Below are 23,154 nucleotides of genomic sequence, written 5' to 3'. Positions count from 1 at the left end.
CTACCCGGCGTCTCTGAGGCGTCTTTTGAGGCGTCTTTATCTGCTTTGGAACCTGGGCAGTAGTCTCCCGTGCAGCATGGTGGTCCGACGTGACAGCTCATGTCGAGACAGCTTCAGACGGTCGGAAGCGAAGGAGCTCCTTTCAGAAGGCATTTGGTATCGATCGAACCGATCGAACCTATACAAGCGGCGAGAAGATGCATAAGCGATGCTGCAGCTCCCAACGTCTAGGCTGCATAGACGCAAGCCAGCCGTCTGTCAAGTGTCAAGCGGCGGCCGCCCACGTGGAAGCGGTGAGTAAGGTGCTGTCTAATCTGGCCCAAAGGAGACATGTCGCTGCGAGTGCTGTAGCTCGACTCGATAGTTGGCTAAGGCTGTGGGCCGATACGTCGGTACTGCAGGGCTGTTGTCGTCCGGACCATCGCCCTCTTGATATGGTCTCGCCATGTTCATGCACGGTAATCAGCTGTGCAGATAGCTTGCAGCTTGCTGACCTCGCGCTGGAGGACATGACTTGCCTGGACGGCGCGAAGGATGAGCGTGATATCTGGGGAGCGCATATTTGCCACCGTAGGCGTCGAGGTCGACCAGTATGGTGTGTATATGTAATAAAGAGTGGAGGTGAAGTCGAGAAGTGTGGGAGATGTGACTTCAGAGGGTTGCGGACTGTGATTGGCTGTGAATTCTTCCGCGCTAGTGTATGTTCAATTTTCACAAGTTCTGGAAGCGTTTTCCCTCGCCTTGCAGGCTCATGGGCACTTTGCAAGTCGGAGAAGGTGTCAAGACGCTCGCTGGCTCAGGCCCAGAGCTCGCCGTCGTGAATTCTGAGGATGTTGTTCTTCTCGAAGACAGCGACAACTCCGTAAGCCGATAAGACGGGCAAGTGTCGAGACTTTGCGTGACGGAGAAGCGGCGACACCGCCCGGCGGAAGATTTCGAGATGCCTCGACACTCTGGAAACTGCCGCGGCACAAGTTTGCCTCTTCCCCAAGAACGCAACCGCTCCTGCGCTGCTCAAGAGCTGCTCAATGTGTTGCCAAGCCGAGCGTCCACTAGCGTCCCGAGATATGGACCAATAGCATCGAGGCGCGTCTTCTAGACTCCGACTCCACCTCACCTAATCTCAGACTGTTTAGCTAATCCATCTTGTCTGAGGGAATGTATGCTACGGCGCGCCGCTTGAAGAGCAATGAACAGCAGAAGACTAGCTGTGTGGATGATCTAAGCCGACGATAGCACATCTTCGCCTTATCTTCGTCTCCTGTCGTCTAGCATTGGCAGCTCAACGTCGGCATCCAAGCAGTGATCGAGACTGATCCGGCAGAGAGGTCAATTAGGGACTGTACTACCATCAGTCTCCCCAGCCCGATATGGACCCTACCACATCCTACGGCGCCGTCAATGGCAACGGCAACCAGGAGCATACATCCAGCATCTCTCCCCCAGCCGGCGGCAAACGCCAGCGTGCGAAACGAGCATGTGAGCCATGTCGCCTTCGCAAACGCCGCTGCGACTCAAACCAGCCCTGCAATATGTGCGTGTCTTTTGATTATAGATGCTACTATGAGAAGCACCCTCGGAAACGAAGTAAGATTGTCGAGGCCAGCGCGGAGCAGGATCTGGACCGCCAACCGGACGCCTTTGAACAGCCACGACATGAGATGGCTCCTGAAGACAGGCCGAATTCTGAAGATGTATCTACCTTGAAATCCATGGAGGCGAACTCTGGTATTGCTTTCACCGGCCTGTTGGGACAACGCCTGGATCCTGCGCAGGGGAAGCGGCTGTTCACTTTTGGGTGGAACGTTGGAGGTGGACGAGATGAAGACGCAGAGAAGGATGATGTGAAAGGGATGATGGACGTAACCCACTATCTGAATCGAGAGGAAATGATTCGACTGGCCGACCTGTACTTCGAGAATGTCCACCCACTGTACGGCTTCGTGGACAGATCTTTCGTCACCGAACAGATCAACCTCCGCTGGTCGCCCCAACTCTCCACCACCAAAATACCTGACCACTTCTTCGCCAACATGGCAGCGGGCGGCAGCCTCTTCGCCCCGGCCACGCTATCCAACCCCACCACCATCCCCACGCTCTTCGAAGCCGCCAAACACAGTCTCGACCGCACCTCCCTCGTCCACCTCCCCACCCTCCTCGACGCCCAGTCCTGGCTCCTCCGCAGCATCTACCTCCGCGCCACCTTCCACCCCCACGTCGTCCACATGGCCTCCTGCACGACCCTGCACCTCGTCGAAGCCCTGGGCCTGCACCAAGAATCCCGCTCTACCCCCAACATCCCCTCCTCCACCACCTCGGCATCCCGCCACGACACCCCAGAACTCCGGCGTCGCACCTTCTGGATCGCTCGGATGCTAAACACATGGGTCTCCTTCGAATACGGCCGCACGCGCGTCCACCTGCGCGGCATCAACGCCCACCTCCCCACCCCGCAACCCGGCGACTTCACCACCGACTACATCCACCTCTACTCCCTCTCCTGCACGCTGGACCCGGAACACACGCCCGCCGCCTCCGGCGAGGGAAGCTGGGACGACTTCCTCCGCCACCTCGACGCCTACAACCCCCCGCACGACGCCATCGCGCTCTCCGTCTCCAACCTCGCCATGTGCGGGTACCGCCGTCTACGCTTGTCAAACCCCAACCTCTCTCCCGAAACCACCACGCGCGTCATCAAACTCGGGCTCTCGGGCGTCGAAGCCGCGCGCCGCATGAGCAAGAAGGGCATGCCGTGGTGGCACGTCGGGAACGTGCCGTTCCAAGTCGTCTGTGTGTTTCTGGCGATGGATGTGCGGGAGTCGCTTGCGCGGGTCGGGGAGGCGTTGAAGGTGTTGGAGGAGGTGAGGGGGCGGTTTGGGACGAAAGCTTTAGGCGAAGCCGTTCGCACGGCGAGGGTGCTGGTGCGTTTGAGTAAGAAGCGGAAGGATGAGGATTCCGATGTCCTCAGCCGTAGCTTGATCAAAGAGCGAGGTGATGCCAACGCTAATGCGAATGGTGGTGCGCATCTTCCAGAGCCGAAAGCAGAGGACGCGGGTATGATGAACGAAGGAGGCGGCATGGACGTCCCGTTCGAGGAGAACCCGACGACAGGCTCGAGTGGGGACGATTGGAGCTGGGATGTGCTGAACAACGCGGACTTGGACTGGAACTTCTTCTTGACGGCGGATATGCCGGCGTTTGAGGGGTTTGTCGCGCCGGATGGGTTGATGTAGCATATATATCGTTCGTGCAATTGTTAATTGCCTTTTGCGGATTGTACAGCAATACGATATCGGAAGGATATTTGACAGTTCGTTGGCTACATGGCTATCACAGCTCATCCCTCTTCCTCCTACTACCACCCGCATTCTCGTCCTGCCTCCTCCGCTCCGCCTCCCTCGCATCCTCAACATCAGCCTCAAACATCTTCTTCTTCGGATTCGCCGGCTCCTCACGCTCCTTCAACACCGTTCCATCCGCTCTTCTAACCTTCCCATCATCCTCTTCACCCACCCTACCTTCAGCTTTCCCCCTACTCTCCTCCGCCATCTGTCCGATATTCTCACTCATTCTGCCTTCCAACCCCTCCTTCCCCCTCTTCGCTCCCTGCCCGCCGCTCCCAGCAGGGACGTGCGCACCTGACATTCCCTCGGGGAACTTCGGCTGACTGCCACGTTTAGCGGACGGCTGGACGATCAACGGTGGTCTCGTTGTTCCGCTGATACCTTGTCGGGCACTGCTCACAGCAGCCGTCCCAGCAGCACTACCTCCCAACAAGCCGGTAATGCTCAAGAGCACCGAAATCGGCGGCCACAAAAACCAGTTGAAGAAGAACCTCGGCAGCAGGAAAAACGGTCCCCAAAGCAGTCGTCTAAAGACCAACCAGCCAAGCGTAGCGAGTAGGATGTAAAACGCTGTCTCCAGGTACCACGTATCGCTCTTCTGACTCCGCAGTAGCGTGCCGAGGAGATTCCTACTCGCGGCCAACACGGAGTCGAGATCTGAGTACTTCTCGCCAAGATCTGCTAGCGCTTGTGTGGACTGGTCGAACGTCTCTTGCGCGAAGCGCGAGCGGGAGAGCTCGGTCGTTAGCAGTGCGTGCGTGCGGCGGAGCGCGGAGGTGACGGTTTGGGAGGCGTCGAGTTCGAGGTCCTGTTTTGATAACTGTTTCTGGCTTTGGTTCTGATTGGGCCCGCGACGGCGGGCGGAGAAGAGGTCCGGGGTGTTTCTGCCGCTGCTACTGCCGTTGGAAGTGGGTTCGGGAGGGGGTTGGTTGAGCGAGGCGAAGACGAGTTGGCGCTCTGTTTGCTTTGCGGTCTCGGCGGCGCGTTTGGCGGTTAATTGGGCTTTGCGGAAATGTTGGCGTGAACGACGGAGGTCTTCTCCTAATCTGGTGACCTGGGCGGATAGGCGTGCTTTCTCCCTCTCCCGGTCTGTAGACTGCCGACGCGCGGAGACGGGGGCGGGGGTGTTGAGGTCGTCGGCTTCGGTGGAGAGGAGCTCGAGGTCCTCTTCTAGCTGGGCGAGGGCGTCGTGGATGTCTTGGGCGAGCTCGAGGCGGACGGTGTTGGGGTTGTTGTTGTTGGAGTCGGTGGCGAGGGGCTCGCTGCCGGGTTGGAAGGAGAGTTTGGCGAGGCGCGTGATGAGGCTGTTGGTTTGCTTGAGCGTGTCGGCGAGGGTGGAGAGTTGGGTGGTGAGGGTGGTGGGAGAGGTGGGGTTGTTCATTGTTGGCATGCAAGAGGATGACGTAGGGGGAGGGGATTTGGTGTTGTTGTTGTTCGCCGTCCAGGCCGGGTGGACAGATGTCAGTCGTCGTTCGTTAATTCGTCCTATCCATCGTCCGTAACTTGTCAATCATCCAACTCATATCGAAGCAGTATTTCCATCTTGAAACGTGGCGCATCGGCCATTGAAAGTCAAGCGAGACCCTGCTTCTCCACCCACGCGATGCGGCTCCGCCATCTGCAGAATCTAACCAAATATTGATTAGGGCGCTGCACATTGATTGAGCTTGTCAAACCTCCAGCTGGCAATATCACATGTCAGACGACTCCACTCCTACTACAGTCTGACAAGGCATTGAGGGTATAACATCTGTCGCAGAGACAGCAGACAACCCATTGGCCATGATACCACCCCATTGAACCACCACACAACCTCTTCCAACGACAACACCACCCCATACACCCTCCTAGTCGTCGACATGTCCCTCACCATGCCCGCCAAATCGCGCTTCGGCCGCCTGGACGCCTTCACCAAGACCGTCGAGGACGCCCGCATCCGCACCACCTCTGGCGGCATCGTCACCCTCGCCAGCGTCCTGCTCATCCTCATCCTCACCTGGAGCGAATACGCCGATTACCGCCGCCTGATCATCAAGCCCGAACTCATCGTTGACAAAGGCCGCGGCGAGAAGATGGAGATCCACATGAACATCTCCTTCCCCCGCATGCCCTGCGAGCTGTTGACACTAGACGTCATGGACGTGTCGGGAGAAGTACAGAGCGGCGTCATGCACGGCGTGAACAAAGTGCGACTCCAGAGTGAAAGCGACGGGGGGCGGGAAATCGAAACCAAAGCCCTCGACCTCCACGAAGAAGGCGGTCCGCATCTCAATCCCGACTACTGCGGCGAATGCTACGGCGCGCCCGCCCCTTCCAACGCCGCCAAACCCGGCTGCTGCAACACTTGCGCTGAAGTGCGGGACGCCTACGCCAGCGTCTCGTGGTCCTTCGGCCGCGGAGAGGGCGTCGAGCAATGCCAACGCGAACACTACAGCGAGCACCTCGACGAGCAGCGGCGAGAGGGGTGTAGGATCGAAGGCGGCATTCGCGTGAATAAAGTTATTGGCAACTTCCACTTTGCGCCGGGCAAGTCCTTTTCAAATGGGAACATGCACGTCCACGACCTGGACAACTACTTCAACTCTAACGGCGTGGAGCACACCTTCACGCATAAGATCCACCACCTCCGCTTCGGGCCTGAACTGCCAAAATCCGTCGTCGAGAAGGTCGGCAAAAAAGGCATGGCGTGGTCGAACCACCACCTCAACCCCTTGGACGACACGGAGCAGAAAACGGACGAGAAGCCGTTTAATTTCATGTACTTTGTCAAAGTCGTGTCGACCGCTTACTTACCCCTGGGTTGGGAGAGGACGGGCAGTATCCTGGATATCCCGCATGAGCTCGTCGAGCTCGGGGGGTACGGACAGGGTGATGATGGCGGGAGTATCGAGACGCATCAGTATTCCGTTACTTCTCATAAGCGCAGCTTGACTGGTGGCGATGCGGAACAAGAGGGGCATAAAGAGCGCTTGCATGCGCGGGGCGGGATCCCGGGGGTGTTTTTCTCTTATGTACCTTCCCCTATAACCCCTCCTTCACTTCCCTTTATGTGGTACTGTGCTGATATACAGCAGGACATCTCCCCCATGAAAGTCATCAACCGCGAAGCGCGCGCAAAGTCCTTCTCCGCCTTTCTCGTCGGCGTGTGTGCGGTCGTGGGCGGGACGTTGACGGTGGCGGCTGCCGTGGATCGGGTGTTGTATGAGGGCAACCAGCGGATACGGAAGATGCATACGAGCTGAAAGCTAGAGAGATAAGGGATGATGTGTTTGTGTGCATGGCGAGGCGTTGGGTGTTTTAGAAGGTGCGGATGTCTGGGCATGGCAGGCAGCCTTGTGAGGTGATGTATGAAAGACCACTAACTTGCTCACACTCACACTTTCTGAGACTTCCGTGCTGAGGTGAGGGACGTTGGACGAATGAGGAGAGAGACTGGAGGTTGGTAGGTGAGTATCAGGATATGCGCGTGACCGGTAGGTGTCATGTGAAGCTCTATCTTCACTTGCGACTTCACATTATTTCCTCACATCACGTATCCTTTCAGATATCTTCACCGTCCGCATCTTCCTCAAACTTTCATCCTCGACATCCACATCTTTCTCCACCATCCACCACCCACCACATACCAACATCCATCATCCATCATCCATCCTCAAATCATCTCCCCTACCCACCACATACTACCACACCACCAACTCCCCAACCACCAAGATGTCCACCTTCACCGCCCGCATGAAATCCGTCGTCTCGGAGACCGAACTCCTCCGCTTCGCCAGCTGCTTCTTCCACTCCGAAGCCGGCGTCATCAACTGGGACGCCGCGGCCGCCGCGTACGACCCGGACGTCAAAGTCGCGAGTTTCAAGACGGTGACGATGAAGGCGCTGAATCGGGCGAAGAAGGCTGTTGCTGAGGGTGCTTCACCGACCAAGGCGGCTGCGAATGGTGGTGAGGGCGAGGAAGGGGGGAAGAAGAAGAAGGCCGCCGGGAAGCGTAAAGCGGATTCCGAGGCGGGGGGCAAGAAGGGCGGGAAGAAGGTGAAGAGTGAGAAGGGAGGGAAGGCTGGGGGGTTTACTGCGGTTAATGGGGAGGATGCCGATGAGGGCGAGGAGGGTGAGGGTGAGTTCTTTCACATGTTTGCGAGCAGATCTTTTTCTTCCTTTCTTTTCTTTGGGGAACGGCGATGCTGACTTTTCGTGATGTGGTGTAGGGTCTGCTGCTTCTGCTTCTGCTACCGGCGATGGAGAGGGGAATGAGGAGACGGCTGTGAAGGCTGAAGATGAGGGGGAGGAGTAGAGGAGTGCATCGGTTCATGGCGAAGGAGGTGATTTGTGGTATGGTGTGGAATCGGCATTCGATGGATGTGTCGTTCGGGCGGGCGATCATGCTGGGGGATCTTCACCACAGCTGGAAATGATGGGACGAGTTCCGGCTATGGTGTGAAGGCCGACCGCCCGGAATGCTGTTATCACCAATGTCATTGAGCTCAGTGCAAACAACATCACAAATCTTGCTCTCACGCTTCGCGTAACCTCACCTCGCCAGCCCAGAGAGCGATTGGCAATTAACACGTAAATCTAGCTGGCCAGAGAAACAGCCATCTCACGGTCATGTGCACAACGAGATACAAAACTGCTCATCCTACTCACGTACAAAGACTCCAGTTCCTACCCCCTCCCAATCAACCAAAAATACCATCCCCCAGCCGGCACCACTACCACCACCAAATCCAGCCCAAACTCCCACCCCACCCTCCTTACCCTCTCCTTCCACCCCCAAGGCGTCCGCGTCCGCTGCCGCCACTTCCACTTCGCCTGACTATCGTCCTCCTCTCCGGCTCCATCCACCCCGTCAACACCCACAATCGACTCCTCGTCCGACTCCTCGTCCGCAGGGTCGATCCACTTCACCGCGGGGAAGAAGCCGGCTTTGTCGATCAAGCCGCCGGTGGGTTGGGATTTGCTGGGTTGAGGGTTGGTGGTGTAGGACCCCGGGCTGACGCTGCGGGCGCGCGCGGTGGTGTTGCGCTGGACGCTGGGGTTGGCGGTGTCGGGGTTGGTGGTGCTATGGGAGGAGGTGGAGGAGGTGCCGCGTTGGTGGGTGGGGGAGGCGGGGGCGAGGCTGCCGTTCGTGAATTGGAAGCGGGGGAGTGGTGATTTGCTGTCTGTGTCCGAGGGTGGAGCATCGAGGCGGCTGGATTCAGATGATGTGCGGAAGATGCGGAGGATGGATTGGGTGAGGAGGAGGGGGAAGGTGATTAGGAAGAGAAGGCCGTAGTTGATGAAGATGCTGAGTTGGTCGGGGAGGAGGCAGTTGTGGATTTGGATCGTGGGGAGTGGTGTGCCAATCGTCTTGCCTTGAGCGTCGACTGGATTCCAGAGGCTGACAAGCAGGAAGCCGGGTTTTCGGACGCCCATGGCCCAGCTGAAGCTCTTGACGGTAATCTCTTTGATCTGCTGGTAGCGGGCTTTCAGGCTGTCATCATTCGGGAAGTAGGACTTTGTGCCAGGCTGCGGGACATTATACCGATGCGTGACGTCGCAGTAATCGTGGTCGTCGCCCGAGAAGACCTGGATAATGTCGCCGGCTGCTGAGACTTTGTGGACGATGTCTTTCGATAGTGTTTGGGTAACGACATTCTGGTACTGGTAGCCGAACTGCACTTTGATCGAATTCCCTCTCTCCCGCATGGGGCCACAGTCGGTGTCTGGGTTTCGGAAGAGCGGTACATGCGTCAGCAAGATGACGGGCAGGTGAGGCCTCTTCTTCGCGGCCTCGTTGACAGCCTTATGTGCTGCGATCTTTTCTGCATCCTCTGGGTCCACCACCTCGTGACTCCAGCCTTTTGGTCTGCTCTCCGGGAAGTACTCATGCAAGGCATCACTGACTGCTTTCCCAACTGGTTGATCTATATTGTCGAGATAATCCCAGGTAGGTTGCCAGATATGGTCGAGCTGTTCGGACTGCGCCGCCTCACTCTCCCAGCCAGATTTTAAATATTGGCTATGTGCCGAAAGGGACGGCGAGTCGATGCTGATGATCGTGTGATTACCGACAACATCGACGCGATTGCTGGCTCCAAAATGGCTCTCGAAGCGCTCCCGAACAGACAGCTGTACACCAGCTCCGAAACCGACATCATGATTCCCAGGCAAACTCGCTACAACCTTTCGTGACTTGCCGCCTGATGTAGCATACTCCTGCCACGACTCTCCAGTGGCGCCATTCGCAACACTCGTCGCATCCGCTGCCACGTCGTACGCCGCCAGCATCTGTCGGTGCGAGTCCGGATACACCTGCGCTGGATCGTAGAAGATCTTCGCAAACCGATCGAGATCGATATACCACTGCTTGCTCCCGTACTTCGCAAACTTCCCATAGCCACCCGGTATGAATGCCTTCAGATCCTCGCCGTTCTTGCCAATGTTGTGATCTTCCTTTAGCATAGAGTTGGCATGCGGCTTCGAAAGTGCTGCCCCCATACTACGCTTCTTCACTGCCTTCGGCTCCAGGACTCCCTGCTCCTCCATGTACTTCCTCCCCGTCTTGTCCACGATCCTAGCATTCTCCGGCGGCCATTCTCTTCCTCCGTCAAATAAATCGCCGAGGAAGAATATGCTGTCCGGGTCGAAGTTTGCGTTGATTAGCCGGAAGTTGCGCATCATATACAGGTCGGTATACCGCTCTGTCATCGTCGAGAGCGGCCATGGTCGTCCAGGGTAGGTGTGTGGATCGACGAGCTGTGGGTCAGCGATGAGCACGAGATGGTGTGGACTCGCTTCTTGAGGCCATTCTTCCCACTTCTCCCATGCGCATGCTTCGACGCTGCTATGGTATACCGAGCGCTCGCCCCAGTAGATTGCGTAGATCCATATCAGGGACAGCAAGGTTGTCGTAATCGACACATGGCGGAGGATTGGGGCGCGGTAGGAGAGTCGGCGGAACTGCTGTTGTATCACATGCTGCAGGCGCATCATCGGGGAAGAGTGGTGGGTTCGGAGTGTCTTGCTGTCGCTATGCACATGGCCGCGATGGTATTGAAGTGTTCAAGGAGTCTAGACCCATTGAAGTGACGATCAGAGTTACCTGATCGAGACCCGGCCACGCGGTCTTGGGTGCGGGAGGATGAGCTTATCTTGACCAGACCTGCAGGGGCATTGATTGAGATATTGATTAGAAACATGCGAGAGTAACAGAGGCTATCTGAACAAGTACGACCCTGTATTGAAAGACCTCCACTATAGCATCTGCCAGCCTACCATGGCGGTTGGAGATAGCATAGGCCTCAGCATCCGCCCAAGATGAAGCAAAGCACACAGATACGATCCCTTGCGATCACAACTCAAGCACCGTCCTCCCTCACCGCAGCCACGCATGTATGTGAAGCACAAGAAGCGCTTGTGAACCTGTATCGTTTGAAAACAGTCAGTCTCTGGTCTCAGAATGATGCGTGCTTTTCTTGTATGGTGTTGAAAGTGATTCCAGTCAGACTCCCTTTTGTAAGCAGCGTTACTGGAGGCATTTGTCGATACCAACCAGACCTCTTACGGCTCTTCCTAAAGCTTTTTGGGCGGATATCCATCATGTTGTGGAATTTGTGGTTGATGGGGTTGGAGGGGGAAGGAGGATACGTACAGTAGGATCATAGCTTCGAAATCTTACGGGCTCTTTCGAAATCCTTGTCGTCTACACAAATCCATGCCACCAGACCGTGCGCAGGAGCGGTGTTGGCTGCATATCCTGAGATATTGTCTTCATGTCGTGTTGAGAATGCTCTTCTCGCTGTTCCGCAGAGAGAAATTTGAGCAGCAAGACTAAAGTCGTGGTTGCGAATAGTTGTGGTCGTCAAAGGCTTCCCAACGAGCGAGTCTTCTCCAGTGGATCTTCTTCTCTCAGAAACTCACTCTAGTTCATGCGATGACTGCGGCCAGGTGTCTGGATGCTCTGGGTAATATGGTTCGATCCGCATTGACCTAGAGTGGCTGCGGTACACAGTACCAGTCTCTTCCTTCCATACCCGCGGCTTCCGCCATCCAATCTCCCTCTCCCAGCAAAGCCACACGCATTTGCGGACATTCTCTACCCTTGGAGTCGAATCATCTTTCCATTCGCCATCCGACATTCGTATCTTCAAAGTTGTCAACCCTACGATGGTTTGTGAGGTACTCGAAGTCCTCTAGGAGCAGATCCTCATGAGGTGAGTTTGGCCAAGTGTCTGTCGGTTTCCAGTAATGCCCTCCCTCCACTTCGATGTGGATGCGGAGTGCAATCAAGCTAGGCAGCTCTTTCGTCCAGGTTGGAACGTCCAGCTCAAATCTTGAGACGCACGAAGCGACAGGACAAGAGGGTTCGGGAACTTTGGGCTCGAGGCACAACTCACGGAGCGATAGCTCGAGCACGGTAATGGCATTCGAGATACGCTGGGGAATGGCTTCAATAGCCCAGGAGATCTCTTCCTGACCGTAAGCCAAGGATCCGTCGGTGGGCAGGTCGAGTTGCAGAGTTCTCGGCTCGCTGATGCAGTATTCTGCCTCTGCTTTGAATTGAGGACTGACAAGACGAGCGTTGAAGTTGAGAGCGGTCACAGTTCTGCTGCCTCAGGCGTGGCGTCTCTCTCCAACTGATCTTGCACTGGTCAGCATGCTTGCTTTCGAACGACGACTTTCATCACATACCGATGTCGACATCTTCGTACAGGTATCCATAGAACAAGTCTCGCAGCTCCCTTGGCAATTTAAAGAACGGGAAGACGCCTCCGTCAGCTGGCGAAGCGGACGTCATGGCCAGTGGTGATGTGGTTGGGGGGAAGGAGAATGTGGCAGTGAGAAGAGGCTTTGAACGTGTCAGCTTCGGGTCGCGCTTGTCAACTTGACGTCATGGCAACCTGAAGGCAAGAGACATGTGATTTCACGAGATCCATTCAAGGTTTCCGAGTTCTGGTAAGATGCCCTCTCCTTACGCTACCAAGTGTCAAGTAGCACTGAAAGGCCGCTGACCCGGCAATATCTCCCAGGCCGATACTGAAATCCGGCACGTTCGTCCTCCAGCCCGTTGGCTCGCTGTCCCTTCGTCCCATCGAGAGACCTGCAAGCTGCATCAACGATTCTCCCATCTCGATGCCCTTGCCGGCAGCTTCTTATCCGAGATCGTCGACCCTCGCCTCATCCGCAGGCGCAGCTGGGACGCTTGCTTCTGCCGCACACCATCCACCCTCGGCATCCCATCTGACGTAAGTCTCACAGAGCTGGAAAACTCGACCCCACTGCTTGTGTACTTCCAGAGATGTGAGCCCCTCGACTTGCACAACCTTTTCTAGAGCGCTCCGGAATCTGGAGCCGTGAGGGGTCCTTGGCCATGCGTCCCGCCACCGCGCCCAGGTCCAGTTGATGGTGAACGAGACATGCATCTTCTTTGAAGTCGGGATTCGACGAGGGAGGTTCTCCAGCCAGTACGTGCACTCTTCGATGAAGGAGCTAGTGTTGCATGACCAGAAGCCACCGAAACATTTCTAATCACAGATCAAGTTGGCTGTGAAAGTAACCTCGCTGACACGCTCTGCGATCGACGGACACAACTGCATCGCCCATGGCTCGAAGAGCTCCGGGTCGGTGAGACGCACGCACAGGGAGAGGCGTTTCTTCTTGAGGAGCGGCTCGATCTTGTCCTTGAACTGACGACTGACAAGGCGCAGCGTGGGAGCATACGTGTGCAGGCTGGTTTCGATGCCACGACACGGATTCGCCGTCTTGCCTACGAAGCGGTTAGAATCGTGCACCATCTGCGCTTCGTTTGGGTTACTCACTCAGCTTGATGTTTTCAGCGGCCTGTTTTAGAATCTCATCTCGAAGCTCCCGCGGCAGTTTGAAGAAGCGAAACGGCTTCCCATCAAGCCTCCCGTCCTTGGAGTCGGCCATGGCTTATGTGGAGAGGTTCGGCGCCTAGACGTCGAAAGATTGAAGACGGAGGTGAAATCAAGCACAGTAGCCTTGGTTCAATGATCTATGCAAGAGCGGCCCGCACTAAAGAATGACGTTTGGCCACAACAGGAAGGAGTGGTGGTCACACGTGCCGAGTCTATGCAGCCTTCCGTTTCACGAATCCAGGTGGACGTTCCTTTCGCATGCAGACCTGTCTAAGCACCGACGACCGTTTCGTCGATCATGACACACAGAGAGACTCGATTCAAGCTGCTGTGGAAACACGGCGTACTCGAGAGCTCACTTTCAGCGGACTCGCAGCCACTTCAGTATTCCATAGACGCTCTCACGCTAACGACGTCGCCCCGCTCGGATCGCACCACCACTCCGAAGGGACATACACTCGCTCTCTCTGACGCATATGATCCACGGAGGACGGCCCTCTTCCTGCCCTGAATGGCTTCTACGCACCTCGAGAGACCTGACGACGTCCACGAAGTCCATTAACGCGACCTGCAACGAGCTCAACCTCTCCTCTTGGCTCATTACTGACATATCTCTATACCACGGCAGTCGGCCGTCAGGCGACGTAGAAGAAGAAGTGGCAGTCACGTTCTGGCTTCTCCGTGACACTATCGCCAACAATGAAGTCTCCTGATAGGCGATGCTGTTCTTGCTGTCTCCCAGAGCTATTTTGTCCCTCCTATCTTGGAGAGCTATACTATCCGCCTATTATTCCTCGCCTCTTCTCCGCGAAACGATCTCCTACCCAGAGGTTTTTAAACACACTTTCCTGATAATCTAGACTGCGGAGACTGCCACTTCTTGCACTACGCCGCCTGCCGTGTTCCGGCAGCGGAGGAGGAGCAGGGGCTTCAGCAGGGCGTCGTGGACCGCAGTTCTCGCAGAAGCGCATCATCGTCACATGCATCGGTAGTTCACCGGCCCTCTCCGCAATGAACTTCTGTGTCGAGAGTTTGAAACGTCGCAAAATGCTCGGGCTAGCCCAGCATCTGTTGTTGTCGATGCTGAACGGTACTTCGTCCGCAGTCTCACGGATCCACGGGTGTAGGTCATGGGATCCATCGGAACACGGACACCGCCGGGGTATAACAACATCGAGGTCCAGCACGATACGGGCCCTGCTGACGAACTCGTCGACTTCGTCTCGGAACTGGCGACTGACAAGTCGAAGGCTTGGAGGAACGATGCTTGCCACTGTAGGGGCGTGCTAGCAGAGATGGCCCTTACAACCTGGCGCCTGTTAGATAGAATGTAGCTTGATAGTTCGGCAGAGGAATGTCGCAACAGTTCTTCATAACTTGGTCTTTCAATCCTTGCAGTACCTCCCTCGCTTGCTTTCACTCATGGTACTTCTTAAGAAAAGGTCACACAATGAGCTAGATGGAACAACGATCGATGACTGAAAATTTTAGGCATGGTGAAGCGCTATCTTGTGATACAGCAATACTGAATCACGGCATCAGATGAGCCCAACTGCAAGGCTGATATCCGACAACATCAAGCAGCAATGCACAGTGAGTCCTGGCGACTTAATCCCCGAGCATCCATTCCACTCCAGTCCTGTCTGCTTTCGTCCAGCATGTACTTGGTTTGCCACCCACTTGCAGACTTCGCTCGTCTTCTTGCCTCCGAAATTTTCACCCCTGATTCCCAACGTCTTCCGTGCCCTGATGCGCCTCAGTCTGATTGACGACCCATCCAGGCCCCCGGCTCCACTTCAACCAAGACACGCACTCGCCACCGCATTTTCTGTCTATGCGCAAAGTGAGCGGCCTTGTTGTCTTCGTGATTCCTATTCTCTCGAGGGTCGACACCAGCTCGTCGCGATTCACCTTCTCCGGCCACGCATCATGTGACTTGCACTCGTACGCCATCACGGTGACGGATAGGTGCGCCGTCGCGGAGAGTGGCATTTTGTTCGTGAGTCCAAAGGCGACGTCCATGCCTTCGATGACGGTATTGGCAAAGCGCCTCGCGTCCACAAACGAATGGCATAGCTGGCACGTATTTGCTTTGACCACGGTCCCGGCCTTGACCTCCTGAATGTTCTTTAAGAGCCAAGGGTGATACTGCAACATGTCTGCGGTGCGGTAGGTCATGCCTCCGCCTTCCAGGTGCAGCGTCGCGCAGAGCTTTGGTGTGATCCAATCGACCTCGTTTTGGAATTGCTTGTTGACACGGCGTAGAGCGGGAGCGATGGTCCAGACTTTGGCGCCGACTGTCCAGAGCCTGTTGCTGCGTCTGCCTGCCAAGATGTCAGTATGATGTCGCACTCCAAGCCGACCCCTTTTGAGGCTTGCGCCACTCACTGAGTCTGACGTCGGACTGCACCATTGTGTAAACGATATCGCGAAGTTCGCGTGGTAAGTCGAAGAACCGAAACGGTTCCCGCTTCCTCGTGAGCCAATGTGTCGCCATGTTGAAGTTGAGGGTGAGCTGAGCTGTTGCTGTGACGTGAAAGGAGTTTTGAAAAGCTATGTGTGTACCTGAGCGTTTCCGAGCCAGATGCGGTAACCGGGTCGAGCGTCACATGCAGATAGGAGACCGAAGACGAATCGTTATAAGTGCAGGTTTGATACCTTAGTGAAAACAGCTCGCCTCTCCTTGAGCGGTGTACCAAACCTAACGTCAGGTTGTTGAACCTGCGCATCTTTCGAACCCTCACTGCTCAGCTGAGATCTCTTCCGTCGCCTCCTCAGCCTCCGGAGCATACCACCCATGCCCTCGGTCCCAGCTCACCCACAAAACTCTTTCCAAGTTCCACCAAGCAGCCGCCAGCATCTTACGTACTTGGAGAGATGTGAGTCCATCGATCTCAATGAAGCGATCCAAGGCCGGCTGCAGTAGCCCATGGTGACAATCAACCGGGTGAGCCAGGCCCATGTGTTCCCGCGGAAAGCCAACGTCGAGAGTGACGTGCACCTCCCTGAATTCCGGATGTTGCTTGATCATCGTGACAGTCCAGCTCATCGCGAGCCCAATTCCCTCGGCACAAGGACAGTGCCACGGCCTGCAGGTGATGCTGTCGCCGTCGGAAAAGTATGTGAGGTAGACGGTGTCGATCGACTGTTGGAGTGGCATGGGAAGTTGGATAGTCGGATTCGTTAAATGAGACCCGAGAAGGCGTGCGATCTCCACACCTTGACCTCGCCTGGAAGCGGCTTGGTCGTATTCATCCTTGAACTGGCGACTGACGAGTCGTGGAGTAGGTTTTAGAGTGTGCACCACAACCACATCGCGATTTCGGACTATGGACTCGTTAGCTTTTGTGCCTGTGTATAGATCTACGCTGCGCGGAGGGCGACATACGTAACCTGAACCGCTCTTTGCAGAGTTCGTAGATGTAGTCTCTAATCTCCTTTGGTGCGTCGAAGAAACGGAAGGGCGGCGGTGGTGGAGAGTCGTGTTGGCCATCTTCACCAGCCTCCTCCCTAGCAGTTCCCGCAATCCTTTTCAAGGGCGAGAATCGCAGCGGCGGTTGAAAGCCGTAATCGAACTCATCGTCTTCATTGGTAGTGATCCCAGTCATGCTGGTCATTGAGGTTGTTGGATCCAAACTCGGCGAGAATATTGAAATGGGCTTCGAAGCTCGTTTCATGAGGCTAGCGGCGGCAGCGTCCGTGCGTTACCACAGGTCACGCGGAAGCAATCTTGACAATATGCTCCAGCCTCACTTGTGTAGGTAGGTCAAGGGGAAGTCGAGCAGGAAGAGCGTTGGTTCCGGACAAGCACCAGAGAGCAGGATGTCGAGGCTCCGGGCTGTGGGTAGCCGGAGGTGCTCCAGGACGCAAACAAGAGTTGATAGCCAGAGACGTGCCGTGAGGCAGCTGCGGTGATGGATATGAATTTGAGGTCTATGTAAACATCACACAGCGCTTTGCAATATGTACAATGCTTCAGAACGCCACGACAACACCAGGAACTCCGGCTTCTGTCAGCTACCAATACTCACTAGACATGGCCGTGCACGTCACCATGTCTCGCTGTACATCTTCGGATGACTGCTTCGGTGCCAACGGTCTTTCACCGCTGGCACCAGTTCATAGTGAGTCTTTCACTTCAACATCTTTTGTTGTTGCAGCCAGCTTTATCTGTCTACTTCTCCAAAAACGAGGTCCTGTCAATCCGTTAGAAAAGGCTCAAGAAGTTGTGAATGGGACGCTGGACATACCATCGTGCCAATGATTGCCACCGCATCGGCCAGCAGATGGCCCCTTGACACCTGATCGAAGCAAGCCAAATGTGCGAACCCTGGCGCACGGATCTTGCACCTGTAAGGCCTCTCACTGCCGTCACTGACCACGAACACACCCATCTCGCCCTTGGGTGCCTCGATCGCAGAGTAGGTCTCGCCAGGCGGAACAGTGTAACCCTTGCTGAAAAGCAAAAAGTGGTGGATCAGCGCCTCCATGTTTTCCTTCATGGCTGCACGCGGTGGCGGTGCGATCTTGTAGTCCTCGACCTTGACTGGCCCCGCGGTGATCTTGTTCAGGCATTGGTGGATAATGCGGAGCGACTGTCGGAACTCTTCCATGCGGCAGAGGTATCGATCGTAGCAGTCTCCATTGACGCCCACGGGCACATCAAACTCGACTTGATCGTAAGCGTCGTAAGGTTGAGACTTGCGAATGTCCCATGGTACACCGGAGCCACGAAGCATGACACCGGAGAAGGACATGTTGAGGGCCTCAGCTGCGCTCACAACACCAACACCCTTAGTTCGTCCGATCCAGATACGGTTGTCGGTGAGAAGCTCTTCGGTCTCGTCGATGCGATCCCCGAATTGGGTGGCCCACTGGTAGATGTCGTCGAGAAGGCCGAGAGGAAGGTCGGAAGCAACGCCACCCGGTCGCACATAAGCAGCGTGAAGTCGTGCACCAGAGACACGCTCGTAGAACTCCTGTTCAGTAGTTAGCACTGTCGTTGGCATTGCTCTAGGGTGAATGATAAACCATTAGCTTCTCTCGCTCCTCGAAGCCCCACAAGAAGGGTGTGAGAGCACCAACATCCATGGCGTGACTCAACACACTCATGAGGTGGTTCAATATCCGGGTGATTTCGCCAAACAGTGTCCGGATCCATTTCGCCCGCTCCGGTATTTCGATATTCAGCAGCTTCTCCACTGCCAAACTGAAGCATTGCTCGTTTGTCATCATGCTCACGTAGTCCAGACGGTCGAAGTAAGGTAGGGCCTGCAGATATGTCTTGTACTCGATCAACTTCTCTGTTCCTCTGTGCAACAGACCAACGTGCGGGTCCGCCCGCACGATTTCCTCGCCATTGAGCTCCAAAATCAATCGCAACACGCCGTGTGCGGCTGGATGTTGCGGGCCAAAGTTGACTGTGTAGTGTCGAATCTTGCGCTCCTCTGGGTTGTCGCCCTTGTCCCGAGCAAGGTTTAGATATTGCGGGTCGTTGGGGTCGACTGGGTGGCCAAATGCTGGATCGACCGGAATCAGGCGTGTGCCCTGGTGAGGCATTGTGGGCGCATCGCGGAAGGGCTGTGCTGGTTCAGGTGCCGGCGCTGCTTGTCGTCTTGTAGGCGTCGTCGACAGACTTCGGAGCGAGGATGTGACGGGGAAGGGTCGTTGGCGAAGGCACACCCGTTTGGCGCTGGTGCCAAAGGCCAGGCGAGTGAAGGGTGCTGCCATGGTGGCTGAGGTGATGACGGCGTTGATGGAGAAAGAAAACACAAGGAGTGGAGAGGATCTGAAATCGCAAAGGTCGTTCGGCGCTGAAGCGGGAGTCTTGATGTCGTCGACGACGATGTCTCGGTTAGGGTTCGTGCCGAGCTCGCCTAAGTTGCCTCAAGCGATTAGCACATATCAAAACTTTGAATCTTTGATGAAGTGAACTTCTTCACCAGAACATGAATCCACGATAGCAACAATGGAAGGGCGGTTTCCACCAAGCAACCCTTGGGCACCGCTGACGGCCGAAGAACTCGAAGCGCGCAAGGTCGTCAACGTGAACGCCGAGACTGTGACCAACACCGCTGCCACCGACATACCCGGACACTGGGGCCCCGAGCAGGACGACAGCTGGAACCTGGGCCGCTTTCGCGACAATCTCCGGATCGACTTTCACCAGAACAAACCACACGATGCGGCATTCTCTCTAGTTGGCGTCGATGCGTCCATCGCCAACGCCTTCCGGAGAATCTTGATCGCCGAGATACCTACCCTGGCGATCGAAGAAGTCTTCATGTTCAACAACACCAGCATCATCCAGGACGAAGTACTTGCGCATCGCCTCGGTCTCATCCCTCTGACGGGCGGTGAAAAGGGTTTGAAGTGGCTGCGCTCGTTCCGGAAGCCGCCTCCGAAGGACGACTTTGCCGCGCAAGCCGCTCACAACGACGACGGAGAGCCGAGCACGGCGAGCGACTTTAATACTGTGGTTTTGGGACTGAAGGTGGAATGTCGTTGGGCTACTGAAGCACTCGACGGCAGGGACGGGAAGAAGCTTGCCAAGGAGGGCGAGACAGATCCCAACGTGCGCTATGTGAACTCCAACGTCTATGCCCGAGATTTCAAATTCATGCCCCAAGGTCAGCAGGAAACTCAGTTTGCCGGCGAGGATGCGATCAAACCCGTCAACCCGGACATTTTGATTGCAAAACTACGCCCCGGCCAAAAGATTGAGTTGCAATGCCACTGCATCAAAGGGGTCGGCATGGACCATGCCAAGTTCTCCCCTGTCGCTACAGCATCCTACCGCCTTCTACCTCAGATCAACATCACATCACCTATTCTCGGCGCCGAAGCTAAGAAGTTCGCGCGCTGCTTCCCGAAAGGCGTGATTGGTCTGGAACCTTCTGACGAGTCCGACCCGAACAGTGAGCCGAAAGCTGTTGTCAAGGATCCTATGAAGGATACCGTGAGCAGGGAGTGCTTACGCCATGACGAGTTCAAAGGGAAGGTGAAGCTGGGCAGGGTGCGGGATCACTTCATCTTCTCGGTGGAGAGCACGGGACAATTGAGGAGTGACGAGCTATTCCTCGATTCAGTGAGGCTACTGAAGGCAAAGGCGGAAAGATTCAAGAAGCATCTGAGTGAGCTTGAGGAGGGCCGGTAGTTGGGCTGACCTAGGTGTTGAGGTTGCTTGGTGGAGAGACCCCCCTTTTCGGATTCGTGGCAGGGTGCACTGCGAAGGACCTATCGGCGCTCAACATACTGCAGCGATTGAATTCGACCACGATACCCATCTGGATGAGGCAGCGCTTCGAGAAAGCGTGGTGCTATTTTCAGCTGCTTCTCGTCGAACGAACAACCATGAATAGCGAATCATGAATTACGTAGCTGGCTCGGAAACAATGGTACAAATATACCGGCTGAAGATCACTACTCTACGGCTGACACATGGAACTTCGAACCAGGATCCGTCAATTCAACTAACACAACACAACCCCTTATTCGTCATCGCTATCGCTGCTTTGCGCCTCCCATTCTTCCCGGCATGCAGGACAAAGAAGACCACTCTTCATCGTGAGGATCGTCTTGTAGACAGTCTGGACCGGAGTAAGAGCACGAGAGCGACTAGTCACGCGATTGACTACGCGATTGCATGTTGTCATGCCGCAGACGTGAAGGACGATCAGTTCGCAGAACTACGAAGGACTGGGAGCATCGACCAGGTTAGCCTGCAAAACATGAATCGATGGAGTGGAAGTGGACTTGCGAGCTGTCGACTGTTTCCATGAATCTCATCACGGGTTCTGGGAGCCACCTGTTGAAGCTGTATTGGGCCATGCTGTTGGCCATCGCGGTGTAGTGGTGTGCTGGGGCAAGGTGCTGATGATTTATGTGAAGTCGACTGCAGGCAGTAGATTGAAGAATCTAGGCAAGTTCTATACTTTCGAGGAACCTCTCCGCAAGACCTCATGGTCTTCTTATACTGCTGAAACGCCATGTCACTTGGAGAAGAGCAACTTGGTAGTCATTGCAGCAAGCATTCGTGACAGAGCCTTCGTGACTTGGTGAAGCGTCCTTCCTTCACACAAGAAGTCATTCTCGTAGATATCGGTCATAAGGTAGCCGAACACCGTACTTCGCTCAGTGTCTCGCTGGCAACACGTCGGACTTCAGCTGCTACCGTATTAGTGCACCGCCATCGGGGGCCACATCGTGGACATATCGGCGCTACAACTGTCGACTGTGACTCAGCCTCACCTTTATCCGCTTATGTATTGGGACGCGGCCGTTCCAGTGAATACGTCCTGTAGCGAAACATCTGAAACTTCCAGCAAACCTTTCGCTGCACGCCTAATGCATCGTCAAAATTCGGCTCAGACATGTCCAGCCCAACACTCGCACCCAGTCTCCCAACGACTCTCAAAACGGACCGCTTGATATTGCGTTTGCTCGATCCAGACTCCGAATCAGACTGCCAGGAGTTCGTTGGACTGTACGAGCGCTACATTACTCGGAAAGTTGGACCTATACCCAATGTTCCAACAGTGCAAGACATCAGACTCAAACATGAACGCACAAGACCCAAAGCAGAGCTGTGCACATTGGCGTCTCCACCACGAGGGATGATCCATTTTATCTATTTGCAAGCTTTCGAAAACGATGGCCACAACACGAGCGATTCTGGACCTCTCGTCGGGCATGTACTGCTGTCGTTCCGAGATGAGATGCCTTTCCCAGACCTTGGCTACTCGATCCTCGAGGCGCATGAGGGCCGAGGGTATGTTTCTGAAGCTGGACGTGAGTGCTTGCACTTCTGGCATGATGAAGTCGGGGTGAAGGAGATATGTATTGCAACGGCTGTCGAGAACGTAAGATCGCAGAACACCGCAAAGCGAATGGGATTTGAGGAAGGAGGGCAATTCACAGTGGTCAATGGCCACCCACCGAACGAAGAGGTTGAGAAGGCGAAGGCGTTCGTGCTACCTGGGATGAATTGGCCTGATGGGCCTGAAGTGACACTTCAGCGTCCCGCTCGCCGTCAAGAGGCCCAGCTAGACTCTGACAAGCCTCTGTAGCAATGATCTTCCCTCTGTAGTCATGACTTCCCCAGAAGCTTCTTGCCTAGCGCTTTCAGCATCTGTACGTCCGCCGAAGGTGCCTTGCTCTCCTTCGACACAAGACCCGCCCTGCATCCATCACCGCAAGGGTAGTATAGTTCTCGAACCTTCTCGTCGTCCCCGCCTGACCATTCAAACAGCTGCTGGCGTGCTTCCTGCTGTTTCTGCTTCAACGCACCGATTGTCGGAACCCATCGGGACTTCGCAGTGGAACTGGTCGTCATGAGATTGCTAGCGCATCGCTCCGGCACTTCACCTGGAAGGATGATGTAGTCTTCGGTGCTGAGCGACGGCTCGTCGATAGGTAGGAACTCTCCGTGTGCATAGCAACATTGGCAATCGGTGCATGCGCCATGCTGGCCTCCCTCAAGGGCACACCATCTGCGGATGCAAGGCTGCTCCATGAGGCTACAAGCGACGCACACTGGCGACCTCTCGCACGGGATACCATGGAAGGCACAGTGATCGCAGACCATAGCATCACCGCTCCTCGTGAGCACGACCGAGTCTTTCCGAGATGGCTGGAGCGAAAAGTTAGCACTGGATGCACCTGCTGGCTGTGATGAGTGCACTTACGACCTGATGCTCGACACTGTGCAACCCATTCGCGGCGGCTACCCTAGCGGCGGCTTCGTGTCTGAGTGCAATCGAAGTCTGGAGGTTCTCGAGATCGTTGAGGATGCAACTTGCGGTGCTGATATCTTCGTCTCCTTCAATGTCTAGGGCCGTGAGGAAGTCGAGAAGCTGCGTGCGTACTGTCGGGAGTGCTGTACAGCTGTGGCATTGGCATGCCTGCTCCGCCCGTGCCTGTGGCTGCGACATGCTGGTTAGCGGATAGTG

General features: G+C 55.6%; 12 protein-coding genes across 12 annotated transcripts; 5 read left to right on the top strand and 7 right to left on the bottom strand.

Annotated features, from left to right (window-relative positions):
- Nucleotides 1–1,370: 1,370 nt before the first annotated feature.
- On the top strand, nucleotides 1,371–3,233 carry LTR77_003821 (uncharacterized protein; the record flags this gene model as incomplete). The annotated part of the gene is made up of 1 exon (XM_064801076.1): nucleotides 1,371–3,233. One exon carries the CDS (start codon nucleotides 1,371–1,373, stop codon nucleotides 3,231–3,233), a length of 1,863 nt encoding a protein of 620 aa, XP_064661027.1.
- A 97-nt stretch (nucleotides 3,234–3,330) lies between these two features.
- Nucleotides 3,331–4,725, bottom strand: SEC20 (Protein transport protein sec20; the record flags this gene model as incomplete). The annotated part of the gene is made up of 1 exon (XM_064801075.1): nucleotides 3,331–4,725. The coding sequence occupies one exon, from the start codon at nucleotides 4,723–4,725 to the stop codon at nucleotides 3,331–3,333; it is 1,395 nt and encodes a 464-aa protein (XP_064661026.1).
- Nucleotides 4,726–5,203: 478 nt separating this feature from the next.
- Nucleotides 5,204–6,586, top strand: ERV46 (ER-derived vesicles protein erv46; the record flags this gene model as incomplete). Its single annotated transcript, XM_064801074.1, has 2 exons — nucleotides 5,204–6,355; nucleotides 6,419–6,586. The coding sequence occupies 2 exons, from the start codon at nucleotides 5,204–5,206 to the stop codon at nucleotides 6,584–6,586; spliced, it is 1,320 nt and encodes a 439-aa protein (XP_064661025.1).
- A 469-nt stretch (nucleotides 6,587–7,055) lies between these two features.
- LTR77_003818 (uncharacterized protein) lies at nucleotides 7,056–7,638 on the top strand (the record flags this gene model as incomplete). The annotated part of the gene is made up of 2 exons (XM_064801073.1): nucleotides 7,056–7,461; nucleotides 7,553–7,638. The coding sequence occupies 2 exons, from the start codon at nucleotides 7,056–7,058 to the stop codon at nucleotides 7,636–7,638; spliced, it is 492 nt and encodes a 163-aa protein (XP_064661024.1).
- A 371-nt stretch (nucleotides 7,639–8,009) lies between these two features.
- On the bottom strand, nucleotides 8,010–10,316 carry LTR77_003817 (uncharacterized protein; the record flags this gene model as incomplete). Its single annotated transcript, XM_064801072.1, has 1 exon — nucleotides 8,010–10,316. The coding sequence occupies one exon, from the start codon at nucleotides 10,314–10,316 to the stop codon at nucleotides 8,010–8,012; it is 2,307 nt and encodes a 768-aa protein (XP_064661023.1).
- Nucleotides 10,317–12,850: 2,534 nt separating this feature from the next.
- Nucleotides 12,851–13,256, bottom strand: LTR77_003816 (uncharacterized protein; the record flags this gene model as incomplete). Its single annotated transcript, XM_064801071.1, has 2 exons — nucleotides 12,851–13,092; nucleotides 13,145–13,256. The coding sequence occupies 2 exons, from the start codon at nucleotides 13,254–13,256 to the stop codon at nucleotides 12,851–12,853; spliced, it is 354 nt and encodes a 117-aa protein (XP_064661022.1).
- A 1,664-nt stretch (nucleotides 13,257–14,920) lies between these two features.
- On the bottom strand, nucleotides 14,921–15,701 carry LTR77_003815 (uncharacterized protein; the record flags this gene model as incomplete). Its single annotated transcript, XM_064801070.1, has 2 exons — nucleotides 14,921–15,528; nucleotides 15,593–15,701. The coding sequence occupies 2 exons, from the start codon at nucleotides 15,699–15,701 to the stop codon at nucleotides 14,921–14,923; spliced, it is 717 nt and encodes a 238-aa protein (XP_064661021.1).
- Nucleotides 15,702–15,944: 243 nt separating this feature from the next.
- On the bottom strand, nucleotides 15,945–16,812 carry LTR77_003814 (uncharacterized protein; the record flags this gene model as incomplete). Its single annotated transcript, XM_064801069.1, has 2 exons — nucleotides 15,945–16,531; nucleotides 16,593–16,812. 2 exons carry the CDS (start codon nucleotides 16,810–16,812, stop codon nucleotides 15,945–15,947), a joined length of 807 nt encoding a protein of 268 aa, XP_064661020.1.
- A 558-nt stretch (nucleotides 16,813–17,370) lies between these two features.
- On the bottom strand, nucleotides 17,371–18,934 carry NdufS2 (ndufs2, NADH ubiquinone oxidoreductase 49 kd subunit; the record flags this gene model as incomplete). Its single annotated transcript, XM_064801068.1, has 3 exons — nucleotides 17,371–17,400; nucleotides 17,455–18,183; nucleotides 18,236–18,934. 3 exons carry the CDS (start codon nucleotides 18,932–18,934, stop codon nucleotides 17,371–17,373), a joined length of 1,458 nt encoding a protein of 485 aa, XP_064661019.1.
- Nucleotides 18,935–19,172: 238 nt separating this feature from the next.
- On the top strand, nucleotides 19,173–20,360 carry RPC40 (DNA-directed RNA polymerase core subunit rpc40; the record flags this gene model as incomplete). Its single annotated transcript, XM_064801067.1, has 1 exon — nucleotides 19,173–20,360. The coding sequence occupies one exon, from the start codon at nucleotides 19,173–19,175 to the stop codon at nucleotides 20,358–20,360; it is 1,188 nt and encodes a 395-aa protein (XP_064661018.1).
- A 1,216-nt stretch (nucleotides 20,361–21,576) lies between these two features.
- LTR77_003811 (uncharacterized protein) lies at nucleotides 21,577–22,272 on the top strand (the record flags this gene model as incomplete). The annotated part of the gene is given in 2 exon segments (XM_064801066.1): nucleotides 21,577–22,065; nucleotides 22,078–22,272. 2 exon segments carry the CDS (start codon nucleotides 21,577–21,579, stop codon nucleotides 22,270–22,272), a joined length of 684 nt encoding a protein of 227 aa, XP_064661017.1.
- Nucleotides 22,273–22,292: 20 nt separating this feature from the next.
- On the bottom strand, nucleotides 22,293–23,136 carry LTR77_003810 (uncharacterized protein; the record flags this gene model as incomplete). Its single annotated transcript, XM_064801065.1, has 2 exons — nucleotides 22,293–22,835; nucleotides 22,891–23,136. The coding sequence occupies 2 exons, from the start codon at nucleotides 23,134–23,136 to the stop codon at nucleotides 22,293–22,295; spliced, it is 789 nt and encodes a 262-aa protein (XP_064661016.1).
- Between the last annotated feature and the right edge of the window lie 18 nt (nucleotides 23,137–23,154).

Source organism: Saxophila tyrrhenica (genome assembly GCF_035928015.1).
Source record: "Saxophila tyrrhenica strain CCFEE 5935 chromosome Unknown scaffold_5, whole genome shotgun sequence".
In the NCBI taxonomy this organism is placed as follows: domain Eukaryota; kingdom Fungi; phylum Ascomycota; class Dothideomycetes; order Mycosphaerellales; family Extremaceae; genus Saxophila; species Saxophila tyrrhenica.
The sequence above is the reverse complement of the archived record's forward strand: the minus strand, read 5'-3'. Positions and strand labels throughout refer to the sequence as shown.